We start from the raw sequence: 24936 nt of genomic DNA on the forward strand, positions 1-24936 counted from the left end.
CTACTTATTTATGTGTTCCTCAAGTGTATAAAGTTTAGCTAATTCACTACAGGGATAAACTGCTCTATGAGTTTGACTGCAAAAGGCAGAACTCTCTGTGACAGTCATGGTGTGCTCCACTAGAGTTCAAATGATACTGGTGACTTCTATGCCTTTGCTGATGAGAACACTAGAGCTGCAACTCAAAATAGCATTTGCACCAAACTGCATGCTGTTGTCAAAGCCTCTTAGCATGCTGCTGTCTTCCTTTAGGGCCTTCCTTTAGATTAAGTCATGCACAATGTCAGTGTACATATGGACAGTCACCTAGGCAAGGAGGACATGTTGCTTCCCTGTTTCCAGAACTGATTTGTCTATAGACTTATTCATTACCTGCCTTCCAGTCCCTCTACCTTCAGAGTCCCTGAAAGATTGTGACAGTGGCTGAGAGGAAAGTGCAACCACATACCCTTCTATGGCCAGTAGGAAAGGATGTAGAGGACGTAAGGGCGGTACAATTTCTGATGGGTAAAGTAATGTATACCTTTCAGAGCTTGTACAGGTAAACCCAGTGTTAGCCTAGTAAAATATAGATGCTGTATCTTGAAGAATTCTTACAAATAAGACACCTCTTTATATTGACTAGAATTTCTAGATTGAGAAATACATGCCACATAAAGAGATATTCCCGATTAAAGAAGTAAAATGAGGGGAGAGGTATGGAAGAGGAAGGGAAAAAAGTGACGTTATGATTAAGATTTTTGGGCCCAAGATTAGGAAAGCTAGTGGAGTGGATAATGCTGTTAATCAGAAAGTGAAACTTTTCCCCAGATCAAAACCAAAGATGTTATGTCTCAAAGAATTTTTATTCCTTTTTATTCATTCAGTCTGGGGGAGGGATTTAAGTAAAGAATCAGAAAATTGGTGGAGAAAAGCTGACATAATTCTTTGAGCTCTCTTTAAATGCTCTGGAATAAGAAGAGATTGAAGAAAAGTTTATAAATTGGCAATTCAAAAGATGAACAACAAGTTGCTCCAGAGGATAGAACTAATTTCCCCAGGAGGATTGTAGTAAAAATTAGGAATTTTAAATACTTGTTGTTAATATCTCACTGATTTCAAAAATACACACTGCCTTTCATAATAGGAACAAAAGTAATAGAGAAGAAACTGTGCTGCAGCGCAAAACAGCTGCTAGTGCCCCTCCACCCCCAAGTGAGGAAGCAGTGTCAAGTAGTTCTGAAGATGATTCTGGGACAGACAAAGAAGATGAAGGTGCTGTTTCTCAACGTTCAACTCCAGTAAAGGTGACTGATACAGGAGACAATACAAAAATCACAGAGGTAAGAAATTATTGTGGCAAGCAAGAAGGCTTAATCATGGACTTAAAATTCACATTTCCTTAAAAAAAACCCCAGTAAATGTTATAGAACAGTCAGAAGTAAAGCACTGAGAAATAAAGTGAAAAAGGTCTCCAAGTGTAATTTCTTTGTGTAGATATTAGCACAACTGCTTATAAAACTTTGCTATTATTCTTGTCATGTAATAGCGAAACACAGCAGAAAATAACATTTTTCAAAAAATGAAAATTACTGTTAGAAACCTATGGCATTTGAAAGGTACTCAGGTCAGGTGTAGTCCGTTACATAAAGCATAAAATGTATCTATGTTAGTGTATTAGTTCAGAGCAGTAGCGCACTTCTGATCATTGTCCCTTACCATGCTCAGGCTCACATCACGAGGTGGTCTTGGAGCATGCAAACGGGATTCCTTTTTGGATGCAACTAAACTGGGAGACGCTTATCCAGGAACATACCTGATCTACCTACCTAATCAATGTTTAGTACATGGGAGCTAATCTGGAGCAAACCCCCTTGAAAGACATGTAGTATGGATCTGAGGTCCAGAGCACCACCTCTTTCAATTACAAATCTATTCCTTTTGAATGATGCCACTTGCTCAGGTGGATATAACTGTAAATTAATGTTCAGTCTGGCTAAATTTCAACTGATTTATGTGAAGAGTTTTAAACTGCTGTTTCATAATTATATGGTCTGACATTTAAAAAAAAAAAAGAAATTAAACTAACTCAAAAAATGTGCATGATAATGTTGTCACATTGGTCCTCTGCTATTACTACCACTAAGGTTGAATATAATGGCAGGATAATAGTTAAATCATGTATGCACAGTCATATGAAAAGAATGTGTATTCTCAGCTGTGGGCTATTAATCTTTTTTTGCTAGCATAACTCCAATTCTGTTGAAATCCCTTGGGTGCCAATTTAATGAAAATATTAATTTGTATGAAATATTATGGAAATAACTATTTTATTAATTCATGTAACATTTCTTCAAATTCTTTCTTGTAGAGATCCATTTTGGGTACCACTGAAAATGTCTTAGCAAAAGGATATGCTAATGGAGACTATACAAATTTGGAAAATACTGATGCTGGGGGTTTTTTTTTGAGGGGGGGGGAGTGGTTTTTTGGTGGGTGTGGTTTTTTTTTTTGGTCACAGCTAATTTAAATGGTTATAGTGTTGTGCTTGTACACATTATCACTTTTGAAGAAACTTCAGTATTTATGGCCTTAGTCAGTATAAAATGTAGTGCCTAATAGGCAACAGATAATAAAACTGCTTTTTTTTCCCTGCTACAATTCAAATTTTCATTGCATTCAGTCTTTAGCCTAGGATTGTGCATTCTCAGATAATGGATTTTCAGCCTTCTGTACAAGCCTGTCTTCTTCCTAACCTTAATGAAGCATTTTCAATAAAAATAACTATGAATTCATGTGGTTATTAATTTTGGACAATTTGATTAATTCTTATGCCAATGCAAGTGCATTTATTTCTATTTATGCAAGATATTTTATCTGAAATTTTTCCATTATCTCTGAATAATAGAGTACCTGTTTTCCAGCAAGTCCGATTTTTCCTAGATGTTTTTTTAACAACAGAAATCCAACCTGAAATTTTATTATTGATTCTTACCATTGCACAAGTTACCTCATGTCAGTTTTTCTATCTGTGTATTGAACAAACTTCAACACTCAGACCTAAGATACCTTTTTTTAGATTTTTAAGATGCTTAAATGAAAGATGCATGTAACCACAAAGTACGATTTAAGATAGTATTGAATTTTAATGGCTTACAATTGGGTGAGCTATTCTGATTCTTTTAGTAATGCACATGAAGAGATATTTTCCACTTTATTAGCACCTTTTCATGCACTGAATTTTAGTCATAATTTGCATTGTTAATTTGTGTCATTTTTTATTAAAGTTGCATTACTGAAAAGGATTACCTGTTCAGTTATGCTGAATTGCTACGTTAGCAATTACCTTGGGTTATTGTTAATGTCTGCCTGCCATTGTAAATTTGTTTATTCTCTTCAAAAGTACAAAGCTTCTCTTAGATACATTATTTTTGAGGGCATGATGTTTATGGAAACTTTCTGTTCAGAAACCAAACATAAAAATTAGTAATCTTAAAGACTGCATTAGACTTTAGATTTTAACATGTTCACCAGCTGATCTTCATTTAGCTTGTGAAGTGTTGTTTTTCCATTACCAAGCTAAGAAGACCATCAAATATAGGCTTTTCAAGAAATGTTTTGGGATTATTTTTCTGGCAATGGCAATTATTTGTTGTGTTTACACATGTAGTTAAAAAGTTTAAAAAGAAGACCTGTAGCAGAGGGTTTAAAAACTTCATGGCTAAACTGAATAATGTAACAAGAAACGAAACAACTGTGACTGGAAAAGGTGATAATCTATCTAGTTGATTAAATAAGCATCTATTTTCTAGAACTGGTAAACTGTAGAAATGCTTCATATACTTTTTTTCCCCCCCTCAAGTTAAGCTTAACTTAAAAAAAAATTTTAATGAAGAATGCGCTTAAAAGCCTAAGCTTACAGATAGTCCATTTTATGTCTCTATTAGCTAAACTGACAACTTAATAGCACTCTAACCAGTGTCAGTCTGCACTTTACTGTTTTCTCATTTGTGAAAATGGATTGTGTATAGTATTGTTCAAAAATACTAGAAGTTTGGGTGAAAAACAGTAGTGTGAGGTATTTTTGTGTGTAGAAGAGTTGATATTTTCAAGCTTATATTTTTAGGTACATTCTTGAGTAAATATGGTTATTCCAGAATGATTGGATGTTTGGTCAGGGATTTGAATTTTGGTATTTTTTACATCAGCAACTGTACAGTAGAGAAAAATTGTATTGTTACGGGGGGGGATGGATGGGATGGACACACCCAAATGGCTAGTTCCTTTCTATTGACATCTCACAGAAGTTAATAATAAAATGCTTTTATACTTCTGGTCAGGACATATCTTTCCGAAGTTGTTCTTTGACTTTGGATCTTTTTGAACTAAAGGAAAACTATTTTTATAGTTGTCTTACTTGCAGTCACATGTGTCTTGTCAGTAAACCCCCTCAGTTTAACACTGAATCATTAGATATACTGAAGTATTGCATGCGCATAGGATCCTTGTTATAGTTGACTGACATGATTGTGTAATGTGTAAAATAAAAATGGTTTTGTTCAACCTGAAGTTTGTAATTATTTCAGAATTGACAGCAGGAAATGTGAAAGCAAATGTGGGAGCATGTTCTGAATGAATATGATTTATTCTATATTAAGTTTCATCACAGAACAGAATTTAATAGCTACATCATTATATGTCCTATAAATATAATTTATTCTCCTAATATGTTGTTTTAGCTGATGTTATCTTTCAAGAATCCTTTCCTTTATTTGTTGAACAAATGTCTTGAATAATGTTTTTACTAAATTATTTTTATTTAAAAAAAAACATGCACAAGCTAAGATTACTATGTATATGAGAAACTTGTTTGGTTTTGCCTGTGCTTTTGAAATTATTTTCAGTTTTAGAAAGAATTCCTTGCTTGAAAGCAAACTTCGCTTTGAATGTTGTTACAGTTCCTCAGTCTGAATCTTTCTTCTTATGTTCCAGAATGTAGTGCAATCAACAAAAGATGTGTATGGAGTCAATCTTTCAGATGTTCCTTCAGAAGATGATCTCACAATATATGCTAGGTGAGATAAATTTCCAGTGGTAATCAGTAAAAGATAATTGGAGCTAGTTAAATACAGCTTGTCAAAGTGCTGCCTTTGATTAAACTTAATTAAATTATAAATTTTTGAGATATTTGGATATATATACTGTTCTGTTTTTTAAAATCAAACTGTTTTCAGATGTCTCTGTCAACTCTGATTTCAGTGGAAGTTACGCAGATGTCTCAATGCAAAATTTGGAACTTAAATCGAATGAAAGATGCTTCAATAGAAATACCTGTCACTTAATATAGTCCTAGAAAATAATAAGCAAATTCCATATTAGGAGTGGTTCCATGGTTCTGAGCTATGTAGTCTGTGATTTTTGCAGTTTTCAAATGTTGAATTACGCTAATTCAAATCAGTCATAAGTGAAATAGCCTTTTCTATAAAAATGTCTGGGTTTTTTTAACATAATGTCTTAGTCATAGGGATATGTGTTAACTGTTACCTTTTACTCAAATTTAAATAGTTGTGTGACTTTTGATGTTCAAGGAAAATTACTTTTCTGAATAATATTCAGCCTTTTTCTTGAAACTTCTTGGCCTTTTGAGCTTGAAATAAAAAATTGTAGATTTTATAGGGAGACCTTGAGACTGTTACTAAATCTGGTATAGACTATGAGGAGAAAAGTTGAGAAAAGCGGTCAGAATAACTCACACTGTAGAAGCATGGATATCTAAGTGACAGGTATTTGTACTGTAAGTTTCAGGAGAGGGAGAAGTCAATTTGGCCCTTGCCGTTATTGGAGTTTCATGAAGTGTGTGGAGTTTCATATGTGGTGTGTGGGTTTACGTGTGTGTGTATATATATGCAGAGCACTAAGCATAGTGTGTGTAATAATGTGCTCTTACACACTGCATTTTGAACAGCATCACACTGCCACTTGTTCTTAATAAATGGTTTCGTGAATTCAAACCATACATAGAGGAAATGAGTAAGGTACAGCATAGTGCAAGACAAAATAGAGCTCCTTAGGTGGTCTAGCAAGTTCCCACTCTGTTCCTGCACTTTGAGGTAAACTGCTACAGTGTGAGGCAGCATGCTGCACAGCACCTGCAGGCTCTCCTTAGGAGCTGGGAGCTGCTGGCTTACTGTCAGCAGTTGGAGATAAGAGTTAGTGGGCAAGCATCAAGGTATCGCCTCCCAGCTCCAACTACGCAAAAACTTCTGCTTTTATTCAAGGGTAACTTGGACTTTTATCCTCTACAAGACAGTTGTCACCACTCCTGCAGGAGCCATGAACTGTCAGCTCCCCAGGAGCAATCAGCACATTAATGGTATGCTTCTCCAACCAAAGGCAGTGACTCCCATTGTATCAGGAATGCTGTTTCTGAATTGCCATAACCCCATATAGAGCGCTGGCTATGTGTTGCCATTGTTAAAAAATGTGTACTTACACTATTGTTCTCAAATTCTCTCCTCAATATCACAGAATAACATTGAAGCCAAAAAGAAACTGATTAAAATATTTTTTTTTTCTTAAATCAGAAATTAATTTGAACCTTTTGAAATTTTTTTAACTCAAACCAAAACTGAACTAGAATAATTTCAGTTATAGATGAACTAGAACTGAACCGAAGAGTTACTTATTCATTTCCCTGGTAGAGGAGATTCTTTCCTGAACTGCAGTCTTTTTCTTTGAAAACTAGTCAGACTAATGGGAATTCAGTACTGGAGGTCAGTTGGAGAAATTTAGATCCAAATTGAAGACCCTCTTAGTTCCTAAAGGCTTATAATGCTGTTGCCAAGAGAGTGATTGCTTATGCAAGACACCAGGAGAGCAAATCAATTATATTTGCTTAATAAACCAATGTTTCAAACACCTGCTTAGAATGTAGAATTAATGGAGTTTGAGAAAAGGGGTGTAAGAAAACCACGTCATCTCAGAAAAACACTGTGTGTTTATTGAAGTGGATACTTGAGGCATGCATTGAAATGGGCTTGTGTGCGTTTGTTTTTATTTTCTAATGTGTAATAGCAGTGATTACCTTGTTACATTTGAAACCTTTTCAATTTGTGAGGGAAGCATTAATTCACTGTGATATCTTCTCATTTGGTGATATGTGGTGATTAATCCTGACTTAGTTCATGAATCCTCCCAAAGCATTTTTTTCTTTTTATTTAAAAGTCTTTTTCTGTTAATTTTTCTTTAGGGGTAGCTACTTCTCTTGCACTCTTTAGTTCTTTGAAATTCCCATTTCTACCTACTTCCTACATGCTGCGTAATTTGAAGATGGTATACTTGAATAGGGTTGAGGAGGATGTTTCTCATTGTCTCTGAAATTTTTAACTTCACCTATGGCTCTACCTTTGGTTCTCTATTTTAACCACTAGAAAATGGATGCCAATTTGACAATTACCCTTTGGTATACCAGATAGTTATTGTTGGTCTGCAAATGGCCCAGTGCGAGCTGGTATCTACTATAAGTCACTTTGTGCAGGTGAACAGCTCTGTGATAACATCCAGAATTGCAGCTACTTCCGATTTTATTGTTTTTAAGGCTGGACTAACATTCAGTCTATTGTTACAGTAGTACGGTGAACTCCATGGGGGCTTTGAAGCTCCCTATTCATGTCCTTTTCAAGACAAAAAAACCTTGCATTTATTTCATTTCCCTCAGGCAATGCAGGTTTTAAAAATACAACAATTACAAATTCCTTGCTTCTTTTAGGCAACAAGACATAGCGCTATTTATGGTCCGATGTGCTGATTTATGTGGAAAGTGTAGATTTTACTGACATCCTTTATTACAATGTACATTGTTTGAGAATAGCAGCAATTTATTTCACAGTATGATTGTAGTTCTCACTTCAAGTCTTTTTCTATTATTGTAATAAGGGAAATGGAGATGTAAGATCCTGACTCTACTTGACATTGTTGGACATGTTACGTATTCTTTTCTTTATTAGCATCAGGGACTCACAGATTTAAAGTACCTCAGGTTAAGTTACTTTATGTCAGCTGATCTATATTAAGTATATATGCAAATGAAAAGTAATTTGAATCTGTTCAGCCCATTTTCACTGACGGCTGAGATCTTTTGTGTTAATTCTCATCAAAATAGAAATCACAGAATCACAGATTGGTTGAGGTTGGAAGGGACAGGAGGTCTCATAATTTGAGGATGTATACTGCAGATCAATGGTGCGTGGTGTCTTATTGATGTCTGGTAACTTGCTTGTGTTAATTTAGGCCTTGTTTGTTTCAGAATATTGGATAATTTGAAGCAATTAATAAAAATACTTACACCTTTAGTTTGCTTTTATTTGTTTTTTTAAGCTTGTTTCAATAGCAAGCTCCTGCACTAGAAGACCTTAATTATCTTTATTTCTACTTATGATTCTCTTATTTAGAAATGTGAGTATTTATTCCCTCAACATCAAAAGTGATGTCGCATGTTTCTGAGGCTTTTGTTTCTACAGTACAGAATCTGAACGGAGCAGAAAGAAAAGTCACAAGAAGTTGTTTAGGAATGTATTGTTCCTTTGTCTTCTGTACACTCTTCCATGCAATTGCTTTTGGACTGTTAGTTGTCCCCTGTTAAAATGTAGTAAATATTTCTGAAATAGACCAGTAAGTCTATTTTTAAGCTAAATGGAAGTGAACTATTAAAAAAACCCCACCATGTTAGAAAATTAAAAGTGTTAACGTCACAACTAACATTTACTTCTGTTTTCAGTAGCATAGATGTGTCAGAGAGTGAACAAATTGAGTTCAAGTGTGAGATAACTACATATACATATACTTGAAACCCTCTGACTTTTCCTCTTAGGCTGAGTGAATAGGATTAGTGGTTAACTATTTTTTTAAATTTTGCTCCAATTCATTGCCAGGAAAAAAGCCATAACAGTATTTTGCATCTTCAGTGTCTTCCAGCAAATATTTGGAGATTGGGTAATTCTCCCAAAAGGTTGTGCTTGGAAATAAGTGAGCTGGACTGACAGTGTTTCAGCTGAAAAAACTAGATTGAATTTGGCTGAGGACTGACTTAAATCTGAAACTTGAGAGCCTTTCTATCTCTTCTGTTGACTCTTCCCATAGGCTATTCATCTGACTGATTGCTTTGAAAAAGGCATAGGAAGTTGACTGTAGCGGGCTGCCTACTTCATAGGAGCAGAGATCTGTTTCTATCCCATGACATACTAGGCGACACCAATTAATGGGCAAATCTCTTTCAAGCTAAAAGAAGCTGCTGAGTTCTCACATGCACTCCCTGCAAAGTTTTTAAAAATCTCTCTTGTTTACCAGAGAGGTAGTTCATGATCAGTGACTTCTATAACATGACTTAAAGACTCATTTTTTGGTGCCATTTTCTTTCATTTGCTGAATTTTGGGGCATAGTTCTTTTACTTTCTTTGACGTATTCTATCTAACTGCTTTTCCCAGGTTTGTTCAGCTGGGACAGAGTCAGCATAAACAAGACAAGAGCAGCCAGCAATTTTGCTCAAAACACCACTTGGATAGGGTTATAAATTTGTAAGTACTCTTTTTCTTTTTCCCTTTAGCCTATTTCTTTTTGCTTTTTTCATTAGACCTGAAAAATCATCAGGTAAATTTGATGTTAAATTGTTTGAGAGTCATACTCTAGTTGCTTTTACTGCATAAGGGGATTCAGTGCATAGCATGAAGAATTAAGTTCCTACTTCTCCCTTGTAACTTAAGAAGTGCCTTGTTTTTTGTGGTTTGTTTTTTGGTTGCGGGTGTTTTGGTTGTTTTTTGTTGTTGTTGCTGGGTTGGTTTTGGGGGTGTTTTTTGTTTGTTGGTTGGGTTTTGTTTGGGGGTTTTTTTGGGGCTTTTTTTGTAGTGCCAAGATTTTTGTATTCAAAATTCTTAGCAGTCATGAGTTACCACAACACAGTGCTGAAGCTACTGAGTTTAAAAGGCAATTTCTTCTTGCTGTGATTGCTTTTGCAAGATGTAGTTTAAAAGGGATTGGTTGACCTGCATATTCATCATTTGAAAAACATTCGAAGTTGCAACTCAGACTTTAGTGTCCAGTTATCTGAATCTATTGGTTCTGAGAAGGCTATGAGTGCCCTGTATTTGTTTTAGTGGACATTTGAGGAGTCTTGAGAGGTCAAATGGGATATCTTTATATTTTTATTTTTCTGGTGAGTGGCCAGGTGCTGGAGAGAGTAAGGTAAAGTGGGAATTGATTCCTGCTTTGTTTTGTACGCTCGATATCCATCTGTGTCACTGAAGTCAGAGGATCTATACTAGCTTTAATCAGTATGCAGAGTTTTTTAACTGAAGAAAAGAGCATCTTGAATCTTGCATAGATGTTATTTTAACAGTTAGTCTGCTACGTTTTCCTCAGAAGTATCTCCTTGGGTTTTTTTGGTTGTCTGCTCTTTGTTACATACTGGTTCTATGCATTTGTCAGTGATACTTTGAGCTGATGAGGCTATTTTTTTAAACAGTTCATTTGTTACAATAGGTACATTTTGCATCTTGTTCCAAACAGGTAACTAGTTGATGGTAGGTTGTAAGGGAAGATCAAGTTCCAAGTGCTTTTTATCAATGAAACACTTGAATACTTTAATCCCAAAAGATTAGTATGGGAGCCATATTCAACAAAACCAATTGTGGTGGGATGGTAGGAGGATTGCTCTCCAGGGATATCTGCCATGTGGAATAACTTCTCTGTATTCTGTTTCGACTAGAATAACTTTCCATTACTATGAAAAATAACTCTAACATTAAAATTACAATACGCGCACATGTTTAATTTATACTGAAATAAGGAATTTAACTGTTTGTGATTATGGATTCATTATTGCTGTACAAGAATGGCCTCTAGTGATAGGCCAGATCATTTGAATCTTTTCTTAGTACTAGTGTAAAAAAGGGTCATGATGTTATCCAAATATACTATTATTGAAGCAAGTCTTGGAATTTAGATGATCAACTCCTAACTTCCTAGTTGACATCGTCCTGTACTATAGGCAGCTTAAAGTTTCACCAAGGCAGGTTTTTGTTTACTTTTGTCTCTGGGGTACATGATCTCTTACCCAACAGCATGTCCACTCCACAGAACTGCAGACCTTTACTGCAATCCATTGATTTACAGAAGCCTCAGCTTTGTTTCCTGCACTGGCTCTACTCCATTCCCTCTATGCTAATGAAGTGAGGGAACCTTGAACATACCACTTACCCAAGTAGAGATAGAGACTGGGGGTGTCTCAGTGGGGCTGAGGGAGCAGAATAACATGAAACGGATTTAATACTGTGTATGAGACAATACTGCCTAATATCAGTGCTTAGTTGTTTGGTATTATATACATTTAAAGTAATGATGCCACTGTGCATGGTTCATCATTTAATAAGCTTACACTTTGTAGGTGAATGTGCCTGTAGCTTTATAATAAAATATATCTGATGGGTATTAAAATAGTAAGTTAGGTTGGCAAACTGTAAAACTGTTTTTAAAAATGAAGGAACAATGCTGAATGTTTTGAAGGGAAATGGTTAAGAAAATATTTCATAATAATAGGAATATTTTTGCTATGAACAAAGGTGATTCCTTTTGTGTAATTGCAGAAGCTCCCAGCATGTTTGACAGTGTAGGAGATAATCATTCCTTTCTTGCCTCCTTAAAGTAGAGTAAATTATTCTCCATGCTATGCTACTGTAAAATGAGCACATTAAAGAGAGTCTATACCTATAATTCTGGTGGGTTTTGGGTAGTCAGATGTTCATTTTTCTCCTTTCCCAGTGTAATATCCATGTGTTTCCGAATAGCAGAAGTGTAAAAGTCATAGAGCACACAAATCTGTGCCTCCTGTCACTCCTCCTCTTGAAGTCATGTAGATCGTCTTTCTCTGCCAGTTCTACCAAACATACTCTTCTGTGCAGATCTAAGAGGAAACAGGGTATCTTATAGTCAGTAATTTTTTTTTCTGAAAGTTTATACAGCTTAAAAATTTTCTTCAGCTTTTGTTCTGCAACTTTTAAAAAACGTTTAAATACTGTTTGGACATTGACAGGTTGTTCTTTCAGAAAAGTCATAAATGTAGCCATTCTTTAAAGGCATATATTGTTCAATTCTGAAGCAAGGAAGTTTTCTCTTACTGAGTTTGAATTGCTGCTCTGAATCAGGAATTTCCTTGGAGAATACTAACTTTTTATAGATAAAATAGCATGAACATACTATATTCAAGTTTAGGTCAAGAGAGAGGGTTTTCAGTAATAGCAGCTGAGTCACATCTTGCACTTGTTGGACTGTGTATTTCATTGTTTCTCAAGGAGCACTTGAAGAAATTGAAAAATTATGGTAACTTGTATTAATTTCATGTTAGATGCATTTTAAATTGAAAAAAAATCTGGCAAATTTGATTCTCCAGTATTTCCTTCTAGATACAAATGCAATTAAATCCCAGTCCTTTTCATAGTAAAATGAAGTACTCGATCTAAAACTTTGTTTTTTCATCAGCAGTGAGATATAATTTAGGCTTAGGTTAGTTGCTGTGATTTCCATACTTTTCAAGAAAATCTTTTTTTTTTTTAAATACCCTTTTTTGATCTTAAAAAAAAAACAAACAAACAAACAAAAAAAAAAACAAAAAAACCAAAAAACCACAAAACCACCACACGCAAACCAAAACACGTCACAACCTTGAACCTTGTGGCCATTTTTATCAAATACATAAAGCCAATACAAAAAGAAATATTTCTTATTTTTACGGTTTCACTTCAGTGGTATTTATGAACTCAAATATATGTTGTAGAAATACTGAAGAGAAGCTTCTGGCTTAAATTTAGAAACTGTAAGTATAGATTAGAAGTAAAGAATGGATACTTGAACAGGGACTACAGTGATGCAGTGAAACAATACTGAAGAGGAGTGGAGACTGTGGAAGGATATTGAAGTTCCTCTTTCTGTTCATAGACATTCCATGAAGGAAAAAAGAGTAGAATTTTATAGCTAAACAGAGCTGGACTACTTTTAGCACAATCTATTATCATGTATGTGAAGAGAGACTTTGAGTACTGTAATATAATTACTGTTGGCTGACACAGTGCACCTGTTCCTAGTTCCTTAGTACTCATTGCGGTGTGGTATAAATAACACTGTCGAAAAATATAGTCTCAGTCACTTTCCAAATGTACTTCTTACATCTAGGAGTACGAGAAATTTGATTCCCTCCCGAACAGGGAATTGAGTGTTTTGATTCACTGCAGCACTTCTGGAGAAGAGTGCTGTGCCTGTGCCGATTGTGGCCTGTGCAATATCGCAACAATGCTTGTGCACCAACTTTAATTCATCCATAGGTATCTATTCTCCTGTTCGGTTTTGTGGGGCACTGATGATGCTCAGGCAGGAGAACAGTTTAGTGAGCGATATCTGCCGCGTGGTCCAGGGCTATGTTCTCCCTAAATATTTGAAAAACATACCCTGTCTTCAGAGATGTATCATATAGTCCATGTTTTCAAAAGTTCCCTTGATGTTAAATGTGTAATCCTTTTTTTTTTTTTTTTTTTTAATCAAGACTACCTAGATTCTGCTTGTCCATGTTGTGATGGTTTATAAAATGCTCTACTGAAGTTTGACAGGTGAAATGGTTTGGTATTATGGTTTAAGTCACAGCATGACTGGATTTGATGGGAGAAGTTAACAAAATAGCTGAGTCAGTTCTAACAGCTAATTGCCACCAAAAGGGGGAGGTCCTGCTCTTTCCCTCCTTCCTTATCCCATACTTTTTCAGTTACTTGTGCAAGCTTTGCTACTTGTTACCGTGCTCCATAAATCAGTTCAGCTCATCAGTCTGCAGCAAACTAATTCAGCAAAAAAGCAAATATTTTCCTGGTAGGTTAGTGAGATTATTTAGATCAGTGAAGGTCCCAGTTATCACCAGGGCCAGCACAGAAGAGACAGAGCCACAGGGTCAAACGCAGCAGAACTTTCTTATGTGGTTGGTGGCTGTTTGTTATATTGGCTCAGTCACCTTGCATAGCACCCTTTTGGCAGATCAAGGAGCAGAGCATGAGCTTTTTCCAGGGAACGTGGGAAAATGATTTGAACTCCTTGTGATTCAGATCCCCATGTATGTAGGAAGAATTACCTTTTTCCCATTCATCTGTTATGTCAATACTGAGCTCTGAGCTTTTGGGATGAAAAAGTTCACATGCCTAGCATTTTTGGTAGCATTGTCAACTGAGATGCTCAATATTATTTTAACAATAAAACTGTTATCATTTGTCTGCCTTATACTGATTTAGATCATATTTTTCATTTATTCTTGTCTGTTTCAAATTAAAAAAAATAAACATGTTTAATACCTGAATGTTCACACTTGATCTCTGGGTCCTCCATATTTCCTCCCTATCTACCCTGAATCCTCAATAAAAATCTACATACCAAATCTCATACCATCCATTGATTAAAAAGCCTGCAACAGTAGCATGCATACCTTCAGAATGATACATGAATTGTGATGAAATTTAGCCATTGTTTTTCAAAATACAAGGACTTTTTTTAACCTGAAGAAAATACTTTGACTTGTAAAGCAATAGTTCAGTACAATTCTGACTTGACAGGGACCTTGTTGTCACTGCAGCACATAAAAATTTAGTTTGTCTGTCTGTGCTGTCCACCTGGCTTAGCTTTTCTGTATGTCATGTATTAAAAGGATAATGCGGTAGTCTCACAAGACTAGAAAAAAACATTTTGAGTTTTATAACTGGTCTTAGATTCTTTTTTTTTAATGTGTCAAAATACATTCTGTTCTGCTATTAAATTTGCCTTTTTCCAAATTTTAAATAAAGAACTATTGTATCTTTTACTACAGTGATCACTGTTAAAATGCTTCAGAACTTCTGTGGCTTGAAACTTCATTTTTTAATTTTATTTTGTGGTTAGTGGGCTGGTGTTTCTCACTTTTGCCTATTAAGTCTCATTTTGATCCTAATGTCAGCAGCATTGAAATCATATCCTCTAAAAATGTGACCGTAACACATTCCTGTGAAATATGACAGTAAATCTAGTTATTTCTACACTGTATATTATGGTTTTGTTGAATTTGGGATTTTGTAATATTAACAGTCTCTAGCAAAAAAACAGAAAGTACTAAACTATGTGCCACCTTAGCTCATCTACTTTTATACTTTTTAATGAAAATTCTCAGGACCCTTCTGCAACCTGTCCCTCTGTCTTTTCTGTGTAGTGATACATTTCTGTTCATCAATTTAAGAGAACCGTCTTCCTCAAATAATCCTATTTGAAAAAGTAAGCCTAAGCTTTTCCTTTCCAAAAAGAAACACAATATTCCTCTTTCTTTTTTCTTTGGTGAGTTCTTTTGATACTTGTCTTGTTTTGCCCTGTACTACCCCTAGGTTTCTTTGTGTGTTTGATCTTTAAATTTTGAATCAGCTTGTGGTCAGCGTAAATCATTCCTATTTAAAAGATTTATCTTTCCTCAGAGATCACATTTCTGTATCAGATGTTCTGACCTTCTCTCGTATTCCTTCTGTCTGCACTGTAGAGAAGCTGCTTCTAATTTGGATTGTAAAATGCTCATTTAGATGTATACCTGTGTAAAGGGAGTCTCTTCTTTCTCTGACCTTTGAAACTGTACATTCCGTTGGAGTTTCAGGGGATTGTTGTGGGACCTGCGTGCAGTCCAGGTTTTGCTGCTGGTCAGTTCTGTAAGATACAAGTTGTAGTATTATTGGACAGAGACAGTTTCCTGTTTTTCAGTCCCCTCCACTCACAGAGAATGTGATTGAAACTTTGTTGTATGGAGGTGTTGGTGTCTAAGGAAGGAAAATTCTGTTGAAGGCTCTTTCAAGAGCACAGCAACCAATTTAAAGGGATACCATTTATGGTGGTGGGGGGGAACAAACAAAAACTCTGGATTTGCCAGAGTTTTGTAGGTCAGATATATTTGCTTAGGATTCAAACAAGGCAACGGAGTGCATTTTGTCTCCTTCTTTAGATATACTTTAGAGACTTGAGGAGAACTAATCAATGTTGAAACAAATGTGGTGGCTTTCTGGTGACTGCTGTATTTCTGAGAGCTAAGCACATCACCATGCACTTTTCCTTCAAAGGACAGAACATCTTTGTTGTAACTGAAGATTTTAGCTCTATCTTCTTTTACTGTAGAGAGAATGCTACTCATGGTGAAACCATGACACCATGAAACCTGTTCACAAGTGGGATGAAAATAACTGTACTTTGCATGCCAAGGATGCTGTCCTTCATGACGTGGTGTTTATGTTCCTATCTATGTAATTTTCACTGGGAGGCCATAGAGCTACAGGTCTCTAGGGAGATCAGATAGCCAAGTCATAAATAATGTGCTCTCTTTCATGACTCTATTGTAAGATATTAAACTTATTAAGCAGATTAGATTTTTACACGGATAGTGTTAGAGAAATGACTTTAATTAAATGACTGGATAATACAAGCACTCTACAAATAGTTACAGCTTAATACAGGGGTTTTAATCAAAATTGGCATGCATGAACATGCAGTTCTTTCACTATATTTTTATCACATTGAAGCAAGTAGGTGGAAAATTGAGATTTAGTTACTAAATGCTCAAAATGAAATACACTTTGCTGTCCAGTTTCCATTGTGCCTAAGGAAATTACTTTTGACTCATTAGTGCTTCAGAAATGTCATGTCTTTAGAAACAAATTCCATAAACAGGGAAGGCATCAAATTAGTGTTATGGCTTTTTTTTTTTTTTTTTTTTTACTTGATTGTTCACTTGCTAGTGGACTAGACAGGCCAGCAACATTTGAGTAAGTGACATTTTTTGGTGTTAGATGGTGATATTGGTAAGTTAGTACAGTGCGCTAGTGTCAAATATCATTGCTAGAGTCTCAGCTTGAATGCTTTAAACTAGATAAATAAGTATCTGCAGAAGCTGCGGGTGCTTTGAAAAGCTATTTACTTTTAAAGCATCTAGATATAAATTTAGATAGACTAATGTTCAGTACCAGTTCTGAAAACACCCCCCCTTAATGTTTTATAATAAACTAGAAGAATATGATAGTGATAATGAGAAGAAACTATCACTCTGGGAAAAAAATAAAAAGAAGAGGTTAAGTGTGATAGAATTTCCATAGTATTATTCATACAGTTTACCAACAAAAAATAAAATAAAACACTGATTTGGTGAGAGTGTAATAGCAGAAGTTGGACTCTTCAGAAGAGTTTCAACTCTTTTGAAATAAGAGTTTTGTGTTGTTTAAGAAAAGCATAAAAATGGTAAGCATAGTGGAAATTTTATCCTAATCATACAGGCAGGTAACTTGCTTACATTTTTAGTATTTGTTTACATTCCACTGTAGTGCCACAGAATTCTGAGACTAGGAAGCCTAAACAGGAATTGTAATACAATCTAAAATAAGGAAAATGAAAAATACATTCTATGCAGTAAGGCTTTGCTTTTTGCAAACTCTTTAGCTTTACTTTTTTCTCTAATTCTATAATGGCCCAATGTTTCTATGACATAACCTAACAACCTGTCTACATCCTGGTAAGTATGTAGCCAAACTCTATGGGTGACCAGTGATTTTATTGTCTCAAATTCAATAGTATACCTAATATAAGTAATTCTATCATTGCAGTCAAAGTATAATCAACTGAATTTATTGCTATGTAAAATGGAAAAATACAAATTTAAATATGAAATTGAAAAATATGACTTTAATATGGAAATATTTTATATACCATATTCCAGTTGCAGTGGAATATTAGGCATACTATATTACATAACACACTGCAGTCATTTTATTAGACTAACAAACCATCACATGATGAAACATCCAAAATCCAACATATTTTAATAAAATAAAAGGCTACAAAATAAGGGAGCAAGTTTTTTGGCAGTTTAATAGAGATCCTGGTTTAGAAACAGTGTCAAACATTAGTTTATGCTCTTACTGCAATTAGATTATTAGTGCATTTAATTTATAGAAGGGCTCTGCCATCGTTTGAGTGTTGCAGTTCTTCAAAGGCATCATTCGTTGTTTTTTCAAACAAGGAGATTATACACACAAAAATAACTTCTTGTCTCTTGAAGAGCACCCAGATAGTGAGTCATGACTGTGGCTTCTATGGAACATGGCAACGATGCTAATATCTATGAATCTTCATTGTATTTGGGCTGGTCGATGTTCGCTTTTGGAAATAGTGAGCTTTGACAGTAAGTTGCTGCTGTAGTTTCTTACCTGAGAAATTTTGAGCCCAAAAGTATGTGCATATGCTCATAAAATATTTAACAATAGCATTCTGACTGTTCTTCAGCTACTGGCACTGGCTACTATTCCAATATGCTATTATGTAAAGTATTTAGAAAATTTGTCTTCAGTAGCTAAAATAGTACATGACAGATGAAAAGCTAGTTAAAAAAAATCTCAGGTATTAAACACAGTTTTGGTCCTCACTGCATTATCAAAGAGGATGGAGAAGACCTTGGAACTCAGCATAAATGGCAAGGTTACAAGGTTGATCAGAAAATAACTAGTGTATGAGGAGAGGTGAAGTACGCTTGGTTGTATGATAGTGATGTGGAGGAGGCAAACGGAGAATGACTTCACCATTTCTCCCAATGTAAGAATTATGAGCAACCAAGGCCTATGATAACAAATGAAAGGAATGTCACATCAAACATAAGTAATGGAACTTATTCCTACAGCATTCTATAAGTGTCAAATACTAGAAAAAACAGTGTAAACCTATGGAAATTACTTTTCATGAAACAGTAGTCTAGTTTCAAATTTTCCCTGAGGTGGATCCTAAATCCTGGTTGCTCAAATATGGGAGGATATACTGGAGAAAGCATTGTTAAGTACCTGTTCTGTTTTAATAATCTGTCCTCAAAAATAGCTGCTAGCTACTCCGTGAGACAGGCTAATCGGGCCCGTGAAATTTTGGTTCAACCTAGAAGGAAAGATCTGATTTAGACAAGTGTTCAGTGTATGTGGTGGTAGGAAAGTGAGTCTCTAGAATTGAAATCTGTGTTGTATGGAATACTTGTGCAGCTTTGTTTATATAGAGTATTTATAAAGCAGCTGTATTTTAGTAGCTAGCTAGAAAGTAAATTAGCTTTTCCAGCTGAAATAGGAGCTAAAAACATATGAAACTGATGATTTAGAGAATTCTTTAAAACATGTATGTCATTTTTTTCATAACTGAGAAATAATTTATTTCTCCTGTTTAGCATTTAAAGGTGCATTGCATCCACTGTTCTAGATAATCATAGTTCTGTCAGATCATTTTTCCTTGGGGTTCATTGCAAGCTTTGATTTCCTCTAAATCTCACACAGTATTGATAGAGGGAGAAGTTAATGCACAGGTTACCTTCAGATGGCAATGTGTTAGTCATTGAATGTTCTGTTGTGGAATCCAAACTGATCTGCTATCACACAGGTTAAACATCTATACTGTTCAACTCTGGGAGTATTTTATAAATAAATTACTAAAATATTGCTGGGAAATGTACATTGTATGTTTATGAATACAGCTTTCACAATAGCTACAGTGCTTTAAAATGAAAGTGATTTACTACACAATACTCTTACTGTTTATTAATTTATTATGTATTGAATATAAATAGTTTTGTTGCTATCTTGCAGTTGATTGTGGAGAACACATTACTACTGAAGTGTTTGGCTTAGAACCGTAGAATATTATAAATTGGAAAGGACCCTGGGAGTCATCTGATCCAGTCCCCTCTTCAGAGTAGGACCAAATTAGATAAGGTTGCTCAGGGCCCTGTACTCTTGCATTTTGATTATCCTTAAGGAGGGAGGTTCCACAGCTTCTCTGGGCAACCCATTCCAATGTTCAACCACCCTCACAGTGGAACAAAGTTCCCTTGTATCTAATCAGAATGTCCCATGTTGCAATTTGTATTCCCTTTTTGAAATTTGTCTTTTAATCACTCACTCCACAAAGAGCCTGGCTTTACACTATCTATACCCTCCCATTAGGCAGTTGCTGACAGCAATAAGGTCCCCCTTAGCTTCTCTTCTCTGGGCTGGAAAAACCCAGCGCTTGCAGCCTCTCTTCGTATGCCATGTGCTCCAGCTCTCTAATCATCTTGGTGACCTTTGCTGGATTCATCAAAGTATTTCATTGCCTGTCTTGTACTGGAGAGCCCAAGAGTGGGCACAGTTCTCCAAATGTGATAGCTCAAGCCCTGAATAGAGGGAAACAATCGATTTACTTGACCTGTTGGCTATGCAGTTTTCAAGACTTGCAGTTAAAAGACTGGTTTCTACCTTATGAGTGAGTCTGATTTACAACAGTGCTTAGAAGAGGTCTGACATACTCAGGTTCTTGTAAACTTTCAAACTACATGTTTTTCTCATAAATCTTTTCTATATGTTGGTTCAGAGTATAATCACTTGCTTGTTATAATTGCTACTAAGTGGATAGCTCAATAAAGTTTTCCTGTTATCTGCTATAATGCATGGCACAGATCTGTTTCAGCTTGGGTGCTTACTGACTGTCACAGATCTGAGGAAGGGTGAAAAAATGAGGACAGAGTGGAGGGAAGTGAGAAAGTATTCTGTAATATGATTGGTGACAACTTACCTAATTAGCCTACTTGGAAAGTTGAGTCTTATCAGGTCTGCAGGAGTGATAAAAATCTAGGTAAATGAATTATCTAGTGGGAAGTTGCACTTTCATTGACTCTCATATTTATTTCAAGGAAAAGAAATACTCTTCTCTCTCTGTGGAAAATTTTTACCTAAAGTTCCAAATATTCTGTGTGTTTGTTTTTTTTCCAGAATACCCATCTCCTCCTTTTCTCAAGACAATATTTACGAAGTCCAGCCTCCAAGAGCTGATAGGAAATCAATAGAGATTTTTCATGCGCACATTCAGGCTGGAAGAGGAAACATGCAGCCACTGGGAAAAGATGACTTCCTCATGTACAGAGAGTACATTCGAAACAGATACATGTAAATACAAGCCGGATTCTCCTGCCAAGTCTACTGTACTAATAGGTCATAAATGTAATTTTAGAAAGGAAACCTCGTTTGGTATTTTGCAGTAATAAATTTATTATCTAACTTTTCTATTTATTATGCTTTACTATTATACATTTACAGTATTGTGCTTTACAGGAAAAAGTGATTTAATATCTGCTCTTCAGCTGAAAGAGAAAGTGTATCTTAAGAGACTAAGTGAATAATCAGAGCACCTACAATCACTGAAGAGTATGTAGCAATTTATGGCAAAGAAAATAGTGCATCATTAGGTTTTATATTAATTTCTTACATTGTTATGTTTGCTAGTAAAGTTGAAGTGATTTGTATATAAGAATCAGAAGATAATACTTTTCTTCCTCTTTGTTCCATGACAGCAAACAATCTTTTTTACAACAGAATGTTTTCTGATATTTCTTGAGATTTTTAGCAAACCAAGTGCTAAAATGACTGCTTGTAATTTACTGCTTTCTTAAGCAAAAGTGAAAAATGTGTGGCTTATTTCAAAATGAAAATTTGCATCTAGACTAACAAACTTTGTAACCCTAATTTGTGTCAAAACTAATCTCACTGGTGCTAGTAGTTACAGAATCTGTGCCACGTGCAGGGTGAAAATGGCTTGTGACTAATTATCATGGGTTTCTAGTAGGAATCTGAGGTGAACCGCTTACTGACTGCATCTGCAAATGAAGGAATGCTCTCCACTTTACTGGCTTTAGACTCTTAGAGGGTGCAAAACCATCCCATTGTTTTTCTGTATGACAAGCGTTATCCTTTTTGCAGCATACTCTTTCCATCCCTGTATTTGTGCTCCTGCAAGATGCTTTCAGGTTCAAGCCCACAGCCTCCCAAGAAATCAGTATCGGTAAGTGAGGTATAGAGGCTGGATCAACTGGGATGGTCATGCAAGAGGGAGCAGTAGCTGGGTTAGGCAAGACTGAACATCATGCCCAGTGCTAGGTAGGAAGTGGAGAGGCAACAGGTACCTGCAATAGGTTGTTTAATTCAGGCTTGTGATTAAAACATTTCTCAAATTTAAAAAAAAGCTGACACCACCCCACCCCCCCCATTGTTTACAATTACAAGCTAAAATTCCCAACAGTGCTTTCTGGCCCTTTGCCTTGAAGAATACTGACGGTGTCAGAAGCATCCTTGACAAATCATGTTATTCCACAAGCTTGTACAGACCATATTTCAGGATTTTCTGGAATAATCGAATAACTGTTTTAGGGCTGTCAGCCAACTGCACGTACTAGATGTAGAGAACATGTTTGTGTTCATAGTAGATTGCTTGCAGGCAGCTACCCCAGATTCTTGGCTGCATGCTGCAAACATATTCTGAATATGTTTGCATATTTTATGCAGTAAGTTGCACTTTCATCAGTAATTCAATGAAAGAAAAGATGCAGCGGATAAAGAGGAAAGATAGAAGTTTCTTGTGATACAAGTCTGGGTGTTTCAGGGAGTGACTTGTATGTAGTCAGTGAGAGAACATGGTACCTCAAGCTACCGAAAAATTTTGGTGTCCATTCTCTTTTGTTAATTGACTAATACTGTTTTGAGAGAAAAGAATGTATTTTAGGAGAGGTGAGAATGAAATGTCACTTCATTGCAACTGTCAACATTTTTTTCCTCTGGGAAAAAAACTGTATTGAATTCTGTTGTCTAATATGAAAAATAATTTGAAGGAAATAAATGCTTGCTTTGGAAAAATGTAGAGCTGGAGTCACTATCCTAATGAGGCAAATGCATGCATCACAATCCTTATACTTTTGTTGTTCATAGATACTGGTAATTCATAAATGTTGCTCTTGAAAGTGTACCACTTAACCACAGATAAGGCAAATGATGATGCTTTCTTTTTCAACATCTAATGTTGCTGCAAAATACAGGAACTGTAATAATTTTACAGCTCTAAGAGAAAATATGTTCACACTTCAGCAATTCAAACACTTCTCAGGAAAAGAGGATTAAACAGGTTTGTTCTTACAAAGTTTTCGAAGATGAATGACATCTCAGTCCGTTCTCTGTAATACAATGCCAGGCTTTTCAGTTTGTCTCTAAATGTGTGCCATGACAGTCCTGTCATGGCGTCGCCTTGAATCTTTTAGCACGTATAACTGCTGCTTGTTTCTCCTAGCTGCTTTATAGGGGTTTAAGCCATGTGCAGTACTTCATATGCTTGGGTATTAATATTCAGGTGATAGCTTGTATGATCTACCATCAGTGTAGCAGCTTAGCAGCTGCTAAGAATACTTCAGGGTGCTAAAGTCAACTGTTTACTAGGTTTGTTTAAAAAAAAAAAAAAAGACACACAAGCCAAGACTCCCAGCTTAATGCTGCCCAAACGATAAACTTTCAACAGTCTGAGTAGATCTGCTGCCTAATGTATGTAAAGGGTTAATTTAAAAAGAAAATACACTCATCACTCATCTAACAAGTTCAATTGTACAAAGGACTCCAGAGATTTGCATCTACCTACTTTATTCTGTTCTTGTGATAACAAGGTTCAGTTCTCAACCATGTTAGAACTTCTGAATAGATGCATGTAATTCTCTTTCAGGAGCTGAGGAAAAAGTGTGTAAAATAAGTATAAAGACAAAAAGAATGGGCTGCGTTGGCTCTGGAGACTAGCACGGTGCTCTTTTTGACTCTAAAGTGCTAATGATCATCTTTAAACTATATGGACAAATAAAATATTTATCTGAAATGTGTTGGTTTTCCTCCAAAATGTATTTAATTTGTTTCAGTGTGTTTGAAGGTTACATTGAAATACAATACTAAAATGTACACCTGGAGAATAATGACTTGGGGTTCTTTTCTTGTGGATTCAGGAGGCACAGACATCGGATTAGGGCTCTGTCATTTCTGAGCCAATGGTTCTTTGATGCCAGTCCAACAGCTTAAGCTCTGTTTTATGACTCTCTTCAGATTGATACTTGTGCCCTTGGGAGCAGTTATTCCCCAGCACTTTCATTGGTAGTTTCCCCTCCTTGTGAGTTTTGCTTCCACTTGCAAAGCCCACTGACTTTTTGTTCTCTCACTCTCATTTCTTTCCAGAGAGACTCAGATGTGACCCTGAAATAGGATCCTTTTAATGTGCACACAGCTGTAGCTACCAGAGGGGAGAAAGTGACAGAGCCGTATGTAGTTCTGGGATGACATTTGTGGTAGCTCTTTGTTTTGGTGTTGAGTTTTTGAGATTTTTGCACAGGATGCCAGGAAGGTTCTGCTGGCTTTCACAGACTCAGGCCAGCCTTCACTTGTGTAAACTCCAAAGCATGCGACCTGTCAAATAGTCATGTTTTACAGTAAGAGGAAATACCAGCTTCACTCAAGAGATCATTTCATTCTCCGTAGGAGTTTCACCCTACCAGTACTCCTTGAAAAATTACACATACAAGGTCAGTTCACTGAGGATAAAACAGTGCACATGCCATACTTTAATAATTGCATGAGTGTTGAGTTATGTATAAAGTATTGTTCCATTTGCTGGCATAGATTGAATCAGATTGATCACCTGGAGCCTGATACGGAAAAAATACAACGTGCTTGGCTCCCAAATGCCTCCCTGTCTTCTATATATTTAGAAAATCTAATTAAAGTTGTCACTTTTGGTGGTGATTTAAAAGTAACATGGAAGTAGTGCAATACATTACAAAATATCAATGAAAAAAAATAATACATTGAAATTGCAACCCTGGTGAATATTGATAATCAGCAGTTCCCTCCTGGAGTTCCTAAATCTATATGCTACAAAGAAAATGCTTACAGCTGCTAATCTGTCCACTAGAATCAAGTAAAAAGAGTACTGAGAAAAGGCATGAAAGACAATGTTTAAGATTACTGTATATTTCTGGAGGAGCATACATGCTTTTTGCCATATCTGACACAAAGTTTGACTATAAT

The 24936-nt window shown here is 35.8% G+C and overlaps 1 protein-coding gene across 4 annotated transcripts in view; it reads left to right on the forward strand.

The window, feature by feature from the left end:
• FIG4 (FIG4 phosphoinositide 5-phosphatase) overlaps positions 1 to 24505 on the forward strand; it is a 73668-nt gene extending 49163 nt beyond the window's left edge. For 2 of the 4 annotated variants that reach the window (XM_075498540.1, XM_075498543.1), the window contains 6 exons: positions 1127 to 1322; positions 4972 to 5054; positions 9463 to 9552; positions 20827 to 21000; positions 21811 to 21892; positions 24088 to 24505. In XM_075498540.1, the coding sequence (XP_075354655.1) occupies positions 1127 to 1322; positions 4972 to 5054; positions 9463 to 9552; positions 20827 to 21000; positions 21811 to 21892; positions 24088 to 24114 (652 nt within the window). In that variant the 3' untranslated portion in view covers positions 24115 to 24505. The other 2 variants (XM_075498541.1, XM_075498542.1) reach the window with 2 other exon arrangements.
• Positions 24506 to 24936: the final 431 nt, after the last annotated feature.

This window comes from Mycteria americana, chromosome 3 (assembly GCF_035582795.1).
Source record: "Mycteria americana isolate JAX WOST 10 ecotype Jacksonville Zoo and Gardens chromosome 3, USCA_MyAme_1.0, whole genome shotgun sequence".
NCBI lineage: Eukaryota > Metazoa > Chordata > Aves > Ciconiiformes > Ciconiidae > Mycteria > Mycteria americana.